The 12367-nt window shown below is 32.8% G+C and overlaps 1 protein-coding gene across 2 annotated transcripts in view; it reads right to left on the bottom strand.

Moving 5' to 3' along the window:
• Positions 1-12367, bottom strand: part of Strn (striatin) — a 104899-nt gene that overhangs the window by 23311 nt on the left and 69221 nt on the right. The window contains exons 8-11 of one of the 2 annotated variants that reach the window (XM_076832844.2): positions 9547-9657; positions 7209-7295; positions 6597-6740; positions 3625-3761 (exon numbers count right to left, since the gene is read on the bottom strand). In XM_076832844.2, the coding sequence (XP_076688959.1) occupies positions 3625-3761; positions 6597-6740; positions 7209-7295; positions 9547-9657 (479 nt within the window). The remainder of the gene's footprint in view (positions 1-3624; positions 3762-6596; positions 6741-7208; positions 7296-9546; positions 9658-12367) is intronic. The other variant, XM_076832845.2, reaches the window with a different exon arrangement.

A 12367-nucleotide genomic window follows, 5' to 3' on the forward strand; every position in this document is an offset into this window, starting at 1 on the left:
ATGAAACTTGAAATAAAAAAGTTAATATAATTTCATATGAAAATGGATCAAATAATAATGCAAAACAGATCTACACAAATGCTATTGTTCGGATCCTGAATGTCCCGCAAAGGCCTGTAAGTTGAAAGCTTGATGGGCAATTTGTGGCACTATTGGGAGGCAGTGGCACCTTTAGGAAATGGGGCCTAGTGGGAGGAAATTAGGTTATTAGGAGTGTTGCCTTGAAGAAGATATTGGGACCCTGGCTCCTCTTTATTTTCTTTTTACTTCCTTATTGTCAAGAGTTCTCCTCAGGGCTGGGGTTATGGCTCAGCAGTAGAGTGCTCACCTTGCAAGGGCAAGGCCCTGCATTCGATCCTCAGCACCACATAAAAATAAATAATATAAAGGTATTGTGCCCAACTACAAATAAAAAATAAATATTAAAAAAAAGAGTTCCCATCATTATATACTGCCTTACAAGGGGCCCAAAAGCAACCCACCAATTAACCATGGACAGAAACATCTGAAATTACAAGCCAAAATAAACTTTCCTTTCTTATAAGTGGTAATCTCAGGCATTTTGACACAATGACAGAAAGCTTACTAACACAACTAGGATGACTCTAAAACCAAGTCACTTAAACTAAATTATAATATATAAAATAAAATTTATGGTAATAGTTGGAAACCTAAGTTATCTATAAACCTGTTAACATTAGAGAGAAGACTAACAAGTTTCACTAGATGCTGGATAGACTCTTTTTGGAGTTAGCAGAGAGGGAACGTGAGGTTCTATTTCTAGCCATGATGAATTAGGTAATATGGACTACCCCTGTACTAAGGACAAGTAGAAAAGCTGAACTAAATATTAAACAAACAAAAATGAATAACCAACAAAAATGTGAAGAAAAACCCAGCTGTCACGGCGCAAGGGATGAAGGTAGGGGGTTAGTAAGTGAACACAGGACAAGGCCTAAGGAGGTTAGCTCAATCTGGGGTTATTTTTCCCCAGAAGTGTTTACTGATTCCAAAAGGGATGGCTGAGAGACTAAATAGTGCTTCTGATGGGTTCATAATGGCATAGGGATAGGAACTGGTATCTAGAACCTGTCAAGAGGGAAAACTTCATGAATCACTTTGTTTTGGGTTATGATTTCAAAGGGCTGCATCCTAGAAATAAAGGTGAATAGAAGAAGCTAAGCCCTTGCAGGGACCATACATCAGTTTTCAAACATAAAAAGTAGAGTAGGGCATGGTGGCACATGCCTATAATCCCAGAGGCTCAGGAAGCTGAGGCAGGTGGATCACAAATTCAAATCCAGCCTCAGCAAAAGCAAGGTGAGACACTGTCTCTAAATAAATACAAAAGAGGGCTAAGGATGTGGTTCAATGGTTGAGTGCCCCTGAGTTCAATCCCTGGAACTCCTACTCCCCCAAAAATTGAACATGTGATTCCAAGTGTCTAACAGCTATAGACATCTGAAAAAAGCAAATAAAATATATTTATGGAGAAAGACATAATCTTAGGTCTGAAGTTATCTCTATAGAAAAATTTTCAAATGTAGTTATTTGGACATAAAAATAACCATGTACATAAGATGAGGCATATTTAAAAAGTGAAGAAACAACACATAATAGTAATAGAACTATAGTCTCCAACTTTAAAATAGTCATGCTTACTATGTTCAAGATAAAGAAATTTGAAAAAAATTTGCAAATTAATGATAAATGATTGGAGAAACAAAATCTGTAAAACCTCAATAGGTAGGCTTAATTACAGATAAAACATTATTTAATATTTAATATTTAAGAAGAAATGGCTGAGAAATTTACAAAATTAATGACAACACACCAAGCCATGAAGATCTAAGAACCCTCAGAAATTTAAATAAGAAGAAAACTAGACCTTGCCTAACAACAGACATAAATGAAATCAGTCAAAGAAATCAGGCTACCATTAAATGACAAATAACAGAAATGATACAGTTGACTTTAGTAAGAAAAAATAAAAATAAAAAGACAATAAAATAATGTTTAAAGTTAAGGAAAAAAACAATAACAACTTCTGCCAACCAGAATTCAATATGAGATAACAGTAACCCACTCAGGCTAAACAAAGTAATTTAAGAAAAACCAGAAACTAAAAGAATTATATAACCTCATTAAATAGAAGTATTAAAAGTGTTCTTAGGGTGATCCCAGGTGGACAGTGAGACATGCAAGAAAGAATGAAAAAAAAAAGCAAAATGTAAAATAGATAATCCTAACTGAATATAAAGTATAAAAAACAATGATAACTTATAGAAGATATACATTTAGAAATATATAACAAGAATGATGTTAAATAGTGAGGGAGTTAAAGAGAGTCAAAGTATTCTAAGGCCTTCACAAATAAAATTTTAATAAGGATTTTATGGTAATCTCTAAAGAAACTATTAAAAGAAAAGCAAAAGCTTGTGTAAACTCTAAATAACAGAGGGTCAGAGGCCTGCAATAATAAAAACATAATTCCTAAGTAGGCAAAAATAGAAAGAGAAAAGAGAACAGAACAGGCGGTAGACAATAGATTTAAAACCAAATATATCAATTAATTACTTTAAAAAGAAATGGACTGAATGCTCTACTGAAAAGAAAAAGGCTGTCATGAAAAAAGTAAAAATCAACTAAATGGTGTTTTAAAAAGATAAATGTAAAACATAAAAACACTGGAAACAGAAAACTTTTTCATATGCGGAGAGGAATGGAAGAAACCTGTTTAGGTTACTGTACTAGTTCTGGGTAAGGAACAAAAAAATAGACATGAATGGGAGGTGAAAAGAAATATACAGATTTCAGCTGTGTTTGGAGGTAGAACCCAAAAGACTTACTAATGGAATTAATAAAGAGAGTTGGAGGTTTTGATTTGTAGGAAGAGAAGTGTGTAGTAAGGAGTGCTTCTTTATCACCCTGTGGTTTACTTGAGGATCCATTCTACATACCCAGTATTGGCCACAGGGGTCACACTATCTTCTCCAGCAGAGAGAATAAGCTCTCAGTGAAAAGATTTTAATGAAATGGTTAAGACAGTTTATATAAATACTTTACCTGTGAAACAAGCAATAATTCTTCTGACAAATTTACTGTGGAGAAAATGCATTTATAAAACAACATTTGGAATTAAGTAAATGCATGCACAAACATACAAGGGTTTCAGGTTTGGTTCAAATCTCTGACAGTCAGTCTTCACATCTGGAAGTATACATCTCTGACTACCAATAATTAAAATCATATTTCAACAGAATACTGGTTGATGTATTTAAGAAACAAGGCAAATGTTGTTTTAGGTTGGCATATTTCAACTAACCCCTGTTATCCTTCAACTTTTACAAAATAAAACCCAAACTTGTGCAACTCTTTCTCTAACCAAAACCAATATACAAATCAACTGATTTATGGATTTAGGTAAAGTGTATAATTTTAATCTCTAGATTATTTGGAAAAATACTGGCTTAATTTTATATTTATCTTTTTTCGAAGTTTGCATTTAAAATTGAACCAAGTCTATACTTGTGAAGAAATTTACAACTGACATTTTTTTCCCCTATAAAATTAAATTTCTATTTTCTAAAACTGAGTAAAAACATCAAAAATAAAACTACTTACATCATAAGCAAGTGAATCTGCTTCATTGGCCACTGTAAGGCCAGCTAATTCTCCAAGTCCTAGTTCACTTTCAAGGGCTTCATCTGCTCCCATGATGAATGACTTCCCAGAAGAAGGAGGAAATGTCAGTGCTTCCACTGAAGTGAGAAGAAAAGAAACACTAAAAACCTCTATTCTTTCCTTTTCACTATATAGAATAATACTACAATGGAAGGAAAGTATTTCATGCTAATGTCTCAAATAATTTCTATCAATTACTAAACATATAATAACAATTGGTTCTGAACACTGCTGGTCTCATTAAAAAAATACTGATATAACCTAGAAGACTATAGATGTTTTCAAGTAAAAATGATTAAAATTGTAAAATGTGCCTATTTGAGGCAAAATTAGTATGTTGGATTAGAAGTCAGGATCACTTCTGGGAGGCGGAAAAGGGCTGTAATTAGAAGGGACACAACCAAGGCATGGATGGCTTGGTAATGTTGTACTTGACCTTGGGGGTGGTAGCATGCATGGGTGATAATTCTGACTTTGCGGTAATTCACTAAGTTATATATACCCTATTATTTAGCACTTTTCTGTGGGTATATTTTATTTCATTTAAATTTTCATTTCAAAGAAATTTTTTAAAGTTCATTTGAACACTTTCACTGCTGCCAACTGTGCTTCAAGATGCAGATTAACTTTGTAATAAACTTGAAAATATTTCCTTTATAACTCTGGGCATAACAATCCAATTCTTTCAACAACCATAATAGAAGAACCAGTTTTATAAAATGCCAAATTAAAATAAATTTTTATTTGGTCAATAATAAAATGTCACTTTGTAAAGAAAAATTATTCTGACAAACTGCCAGAGATAGTCTTTGAATAGTTTCCTAGAGATGGTTCCTTTACTGATGACAAACATTTATGAGTTAATTAGATGAATTTAGTAGTTCAGTTCAAACTATTTGCTAAAGAGGTAAATTAACTTTTTCTCAAAAGAAACAAGTCAGTTTTATTAACTAGTATATGTAGAAAAATATATTTACAAGATGTTTTTCATTATATTCAGTCATATCTAATAATATTTGTTAAATAAAATTGTTTTTTTAAAGCAGTCACAGATATTCTACATAAAATTCTTGTCAGAACAAAACAAAAAGATGTTATCAAGCCAATATACAATATAGCAGCAATAATAAAAATTGGGTTTTACCTGAAGTATCATACATCACTGAGGGATCCAAACAAATCTAATACAGAGTGGGGATTGTTTAAGTGAGAATAGTAGTTTACATGCCAAAAATTCAAAAAAATGACTCATATGAGACCATGAGGCTGTCTCCAGCCAAGTTTTTGTTTTGTTTTCATCTCTAATCTTTCCAAATAACTTTGTTCAGATGAAATAAGACAACTCTAAAAAATTTCTAAGATTCCTGGGATTGACCATACACATTGTGTGAGCTAATTTTAACTACTGCTCTCAATTTAGTTAAGTAAAACCTGAACAAGGCAACATTGATTTCCTCATATACCAGTAGCCAGACACTGGACCTATGGACTGAAGACACAGCAATATGGCATAACTGTTATTTGATTATTCTCTATGGCCTCAGAACTTAAAGGACTACAGGCCACAATTCTTTCTTTTTTTAAATTATGTGTGTGTGTGTGTGTATATATATATATATAAATATTTTAGTAGGGGATTGACCTTTTAAAAAAATTATTTATGTGCAGTGCTGAAAATCAAACCCAGTGCCTCACACATGCTAGGCAAGCGCTCTATCACTGAACTATAACCCCAGCCCCTATTAATTAATTACTTTAAAAAGAAATTTGTGGCCCCTATAGGCCACAAACATTACTAATTAGATTTTATAAAATTATTTAACATGCCTCTTAAACATGACACTAGCCTCATGACTAAAGCTAGATGCAGTGGTACATGCCTGCAACCCCAGTGAGTTAGGAAGCTAAGGCAAGAAGACCACAAGTTCAAGGACAGCTTCAGCAATTCAGGGAGGACCTAAGTAACTTAGTGAGACTCTTGTTTCAAAATTAAAAAAAAATCTAAAATAAAAAAGGGGACATAGCTCATGGTAAAGCACCCCTAGGTTCAATTTCCAGTACTGTCAAATAAATAAATAAAAAGTAAAAAATCATAGTGTATACAAAGACTACAGAAGCTTCTTCTGAAAGTGGATGGGAGGCCAAGAAGCATCAGTCATAAGCAATTGAACACACATCTCTTTTGTGTGTGTGTGTGTGCTAGAGATTAAACCCAGGGCCTGTACATGATTGGCAAGTGTTTTACCACTCAGCTATGTCCCCAGACCTCAAAGAACTATATTTATATACCCCAGGATTATACTGTAAAATAAAAATGGAAACAATATAAATATTCAAAAGGAAATGGCTTCATCTCATCTAAAATATAATATAGAGTATTATAGTTTGAAATTATTTGTATTTTTATGTTAAGTATAAAACAAACTAGAATTATTCTATATAATAACTATATAAAAAGTGAACCAGGACTGAAAGAGAACAAGGAAACATGAAAAGAGAAATATGAAAAGAGAAAATGTGACAAGGCCTTCAGGTGACTTTTTGTCCTTTTTGTTTATCATTATACTCAATAAAATATTTATGAGTCTCAAAGTAAACATTCACTACCTATTTTTTTGACTCGATTTTCTCAGTGTTGGAATGGTATATAAAGAGCCTTTCTTACATGTCTGTGAAGCTGGAGGATATTCTAAACCAGAATTTAGAGTGGGTTTTTAAATTATGCACTCTTTCCTAAACTCCAAAGATAGAAGTTGAAATCAACATCCCTTGAATGTAAGAAAGCTTGTATTTGGTGAACATTATATAGATCAAAAAGTAAAGTTCCAAGATAGGACAATCTTTTATAATGACTAAATTTAGAGAATTATGTCCAAGTGCTTTCTTTGCTCCAGAGTGTCTCAAGTACTTGCCTTCATCTGCCCTATTAATTTCGTGCTCAGGAAGCCTGGAGCTGCTAGGTCTGGAAGGTGAACCCACAGATGGCTGCAATGAAGGAAGTTCATCAACATCTCTCAAATTAGCAAGCATATCTTGTAGTTTTGACCTATTGGGCCCTAGCCAAAAAAAAAAAAAAAAGGGTAGGGACACAAAAAAGAGGGAACAGAATTATCGAACTGCCATCAAAATGGTACCACAAAATTTATTTCACATCTGCCAACATTTACCTTTAGAAACATCTTCATAGATTAATAAGAAGCAATTATTTTCAAAGTTTTCATTTTATTCTAAAAGTTTGTCTTGAAAAACAATTATATTTTACATATATTTTATAAATTAAGCTAACAAATATTATTTCCATAAAAAAGAATGCTTATGTCCTATGTAGACATTAAAACTCACATTACTCTATACTCGAACCACTGAACAGTGCTCTAAATGAAGACAGATTCCAAAGACTGTGAGCCTACTATGCACCCAACCAAACAATAAAACCCCTGTGTATAAATTAAGGTGCATTCACTGCCTTGCATCCTGAAGCTATGACACCCAAGGTGAAGTCTCATTCCCTGCAGATTACTTACCTGAGCTTTGATTCTTCCTTCTCCCACATCCCTGTTTTGACTGTTTTATATAGGATAGAGGCTGAAACAGATCTTCGGTAGTTTTTCCTGTTACAAGTTTAATTAAGAATGGGAAAATCTTACCCATAGTCTGTTATGGTTTTCCCCTAAACCAGCAAAGAATACAACTATTTCTAAGAAATTTTAACTAATACCTAGAAATATATTTCTAGATAGTAGGTCTGAAGTACACAATTTGACTGGAAATATTTCCATTAGACTAATTAAAAGGACTCAGATTTTTCCAGTGGGTAATGTTTCAATTAAAAATATTTATAGTAGTTTATAAATTAGTGTTACATATACCAATTCAAAGCTTTGCTTCAATTCTTTTTCTAATCATAAATCTTCAGCTTGTTACCACATTGCTATTTTATCAAGACAACATGAACTAAAAATGAAAAACAGAAATTAATAATGAAAGACATTAAAATTTCTCCCCAGAGTCATTTTTCTTCATTATACCAAAAAAATGCTATATTCCTAAATATGGATCATTATCCCAAAATGAAGAAATTCAATTGCTTCTGTTAGTAGGAATACTGTTCCAGTCAAATGATGCACTTTTCTATTTCACGTGCTCAATTCTGACTATAGTGACACCTTGATATTGTAAAAAGAACTAAATAATCAATGTAAGAATAGATGAATTCTATTTAAATTCTGGCTACCTTTCCAATCTGAAGATCTTTATGGATATTCATTTTTATAGTATAAAAACCTAAGGAAATATATCAATATACAGTATAGACATTTTCCTCAAAATTTCAGTTTGCCTGGTTTGGCCATGGCTTCAAAAAGGAATGTAAAATTATGTCTCATTATGTTTGTTAATTTTTTACCAGTATATTTGAATAAAGGGCACAGAATGTTCTTATGTTTTATATTAATATTATCTATGTTACATAGCACTAAATTATATCATCTCTCATTATAAAATTGTTGAGATTATGCTAATATCAATAGTGGACACTAACCTTTTTAAAAATTAAGCTGAACAATGGTAAATTCAAAGATCCTTTAAAATAAAGACTTAAATGTTTTTAAGTAACTACTAGGTTGTAAAAGGATATCTTAATAGGGATGACTGATCTTTGATAAGCTTTAACATCAGTAAAAAGTGGGGGAGGACAACCCTCTAGTCCTTTGCTATTTATAAAAATATATTACTCACTAAGTTTAGATTTCAACCTCTATTTACACTACTTTCATATCTCAAAGGATGAAATTCCCATTCCAACAGAAGAGAGATCCTTGATCATATTGTCAATGAGGGTAGTAGCACAAGAAAGTTTTTAGTCTTGCTCTCCTAAAAAGATAATTCAGATTGTTTTTAGGGATGTTTTGAAAGTTTTGGTATTTCCATTTTCATACTTAACTAGCTCTATTTCTAACTTTTCATTTGCATAGCAAGTTATATGATTCACAGGGCTAGAAATTTCATTTTGGCTTGTTTTTGATGTGGCACAGAATTTATTGAAAAGAAAAAAAAGGCAATTGGTAATATTACTATAAATTAAATTGGCCCAAACTTTTAAATTAGAAAACAAATACTTTTTAAAGTTGTGTATTTGACTCTGTGCCCTGTATAACATATATTGGTGAGAGTAAATGAACTGTATTGTGAACACAAAGAATATTCAGGGGTAGAAATTAATTTCTTTTTGTTCCTAAGATCTAAAATTATAAGCAGTGATTACAGTGGTTTGCCAATGAGGTATACTAGATGAGATTTATAAATTGCCACTGGAAATAAACATCATTATAATGAAGCATACATATTTTTTTTTTTTTCTGGTACTGGGGATTGAACTCAGGAGCATTTGGCCACTGAACCATATCCCCAGCCCTATTTTGGATTCTATTCAGAGACAGGGTCTCACTGAGTTGCTTTGCTTAGTGCCTCGCTTTTGCTGAAGCTGGCTTTAAACTCGAAATCCTCCTGCTTCAGCCTCCCGAGCTGCTGGGATTACAGGTGTGTGCCACCACACCCAGCTAAACATACATACTTTAAAAAATCAATTTATCATCATGTTTGAATACAAAGCCCAACACTCTCACGATGCTCTAAATTTGTTATTGGGATATACTGTGATTCCATGATCATGATTTTAAGTTCATAATCAAATAGCTAACAATTTAATTTCAACCCCTGAGAGCAGGTGAAAAGGAAAGAAGTAAGGAGCAAAAAAGAAAAAGAGTAAGTAGTTTTAGGAAAACATTGGAGGAAAAAAAAAAAACTTGGGAGATGTAAAAGAGGCAAGATTTATTATTTATAAATACAATGTTTTCCACTTACTCTTCACCCCCTTTTTCCCCTTTCTCTCCTTTTTGTATTGTTCCTTGAGTTTGGTAATTACTCCCTGGTCCACATTCCAGGCTTCGGGCATGAGACACTGGTCCTCCTTTTCTAAACAGAGTAAAACAAATGAAACAGCCTTTTTCAATAAAATATTGAACACTGTAAGTCAATATGTCTGAAAGACACAACGATTTTCTTCATAGCATCACTAGCTAAAATAAAGTCATTATTTATTCATCAGATATTTAAGTTGCACAAAATACAGTAGCTAAGAAATAATAATCAAATCGATTTCCTAATTAACAAACTTCCCTTGAAAGAGACATCAAGAACCTCTCATTTTTCATTCCATTTTCTAAATGCCATTAGGAATGACTGGAAAAAAAAAAAACCACTCAATATTTACTTATGTGATGAGAGACAATTACTGAGACTGTACAGACTAGTATCCAATGATCGTTCTCCTTTAAGAGTTTTATACTTTTGGCATGTGTTCATCAAGAAATGATGATTTTTATTTTATTGGCCTTATAAGTAGATTTTTATAAAACTTATTAAGTAGCTTTCATTCAAAATGCAAAATAATTTAAATGACATGATTATTTATAAATTCCAAAAACAGGAAACTCAGAACTTCTGGTAAATCAAGAAATTAATCATTTTTTCAGGAGAAGACTATTTAAAGAGTAAATATGTTACTGGTCATGGTGGTGCAGGCCTGTAACCCTAGCAGCTGAGAAGGCTGAGGCAAGAGGATTACAATTTCAAAGCCAGTCTTGGCAAAAGCGAGGCACTTAGCAACTCAGTGAGACCCTGTTTCTAAATAAAATACAAAATATGGTTGGGGATGTGGCTCAGTAGTCAAGTGCCCCTGAGTTCAATCCCTGGTACCAAAAAAAAAAAAAAAAAAAAACAACAAGAGTAAATATTTATATACTTATACTTACCATATAAAACAATTTATGTGCTATACAATACTATTGGAAGTTTTAGCATAGAACTCTAGTTTGAATCCATGATACATATAACCAACTGTTCACTCTACTTGTCAACTGGGAAATTGAACAGACATCTCAAACTAAATGGGCAAAACCAAACTCCCAATCTCCTCTACTCAACCAATCTGTTCTATGCACAGGCTCTCCATTTCATCTGATAGCAATTTCATACTTGTATTTGTTCAGATCAAAACCCTTTCCTCCCTCTTCACATCAAATATTTCACTTTCTCTACATTCAAAACACAAGCAGAATCTGATTTCTCAATACATCTACAACTTCTCTGGCCACTATGATCTCTTGCTAGAATTACTGCAAAAATGATTACCCTTCACCACATAAGACAATTATCAACAGTTCTCTGGGTAGTCTATCTGAAGCATAATAAAGCTTTAAAAGTCAGATTATGTCACCCTTCTACTCATATCCTTCCCATAGCAGCATTTGACATAATCCTATATAAAATGGTCATTTATTACTACAATCCCTCTGCTTCAGACACTCTGGCTCCCTTGAATTCCTTAAGCATGACAGGTATGTTGCTATCTTATGGCACTTACTCTCATTTTCTTCTCCCTCAGATGCCACATGGCCAAATCCCTCATCACAATTTTAAGTCTTTTGCTCAAAAGGCTTACCATAGCTACCCTATTTTAAACTGTAAGTTGCTCTTACCACCCCATCCAATCCCAATTCTTCCTATATCCCTGACCTTGTTCTACTTTTTCTATTTTCCATAGCATTTATCACCCTCTGACATTCAATATCATTTGTTATGTTTATTGCTTACTGCCTAGATCCTTTTACTAAGTTGTGAGCACCATGGGGGTTAAGAATCTTCTAGAAAACCTGGTACATAGACAGCATTTGTTCAATATTTGCTGAATGAATTTTGAAATTATTTGAAATGAACCAGAATAAATAGAAATCTATTTTTAACATCTTAACTTTCAATCTAGTTTAGAAAACTGTTTTTTGGACCTTTGAATATAACACTTATTAAAAACAATTTTACATCAACATTTCTAAATACGTAACTATAATCTAAAAACAGAAGGAATAAACTTTATTTTTCAAAAAAAACCTAACAATTAAAATTTTTACTTTCTCTAATCTGGCTGTAATAATAAATTTAACTGCATAGGTTTTGAATTCTGGAAGGTCTTTAGTCTATTAAAGCAAAAATTTAGCACTTTCATAACCTTCATAGACTCATTACAATAGCACTAGAAGATCATGGAAGATGTTAGTATAATATATCTATTTACGTGCCAGAAACTAATCAGATTCTTAACCTAAGTACAACTTTTTTTTAAGGGGGTGGAGTAGAAGAGAGGATGGTGTGAACACTTAAAATGGTTTAAATGTCCACTCAACTAGACAAGATTTACAGTATAGTTCTGTTAGTTTGTTCACAGTACTTTGAATTAAATTATAAAATTCTTTTTTAGTGTGTGTGTCGGGGCGGGGGTGTATTTACTGGGGATTGAACCCAGCAGTGCTTTATCACTGAGCCACATCCCCAGCCCTTTTTATTTTTTAGTTAGAGACAAAGTCTTGCTGAGTTGCTAAGGGCCTCAATAAATTATTGAGACTGGTCTTGAACTTCTGATCTTCCTACCTCAGCCTCCTGAGTTGCTGGGATTACAGGCACGCAGTGCCACTGAATATGGCTAAATTAAAAAATTCTTAAAATGCACAGGGCCAAACTACTATAAAAGAAACCTCCAGTGAACTGAGAGCTTTCATTTGCTCACTGAAAATTCCAATCAAAGTAAAATAATAGTAACTTGTTTAATTCCTCAATAGGAAAAATCACT

This window comes from Callospermophilus lateralis, chromosome 14 (genome assembly GCF_048772815.1).
Source record: "Callospermophilus lateralis isolate mCalLat2 chromosome 14, mCalLat2.hap1, whole genome shotgun sequence".
NCBI lineage: Eukaryota > Metazoa > Chordata > Mammalia > Rodentia > Sciuridae > Callospermophilus > Callospermophilus lateralis.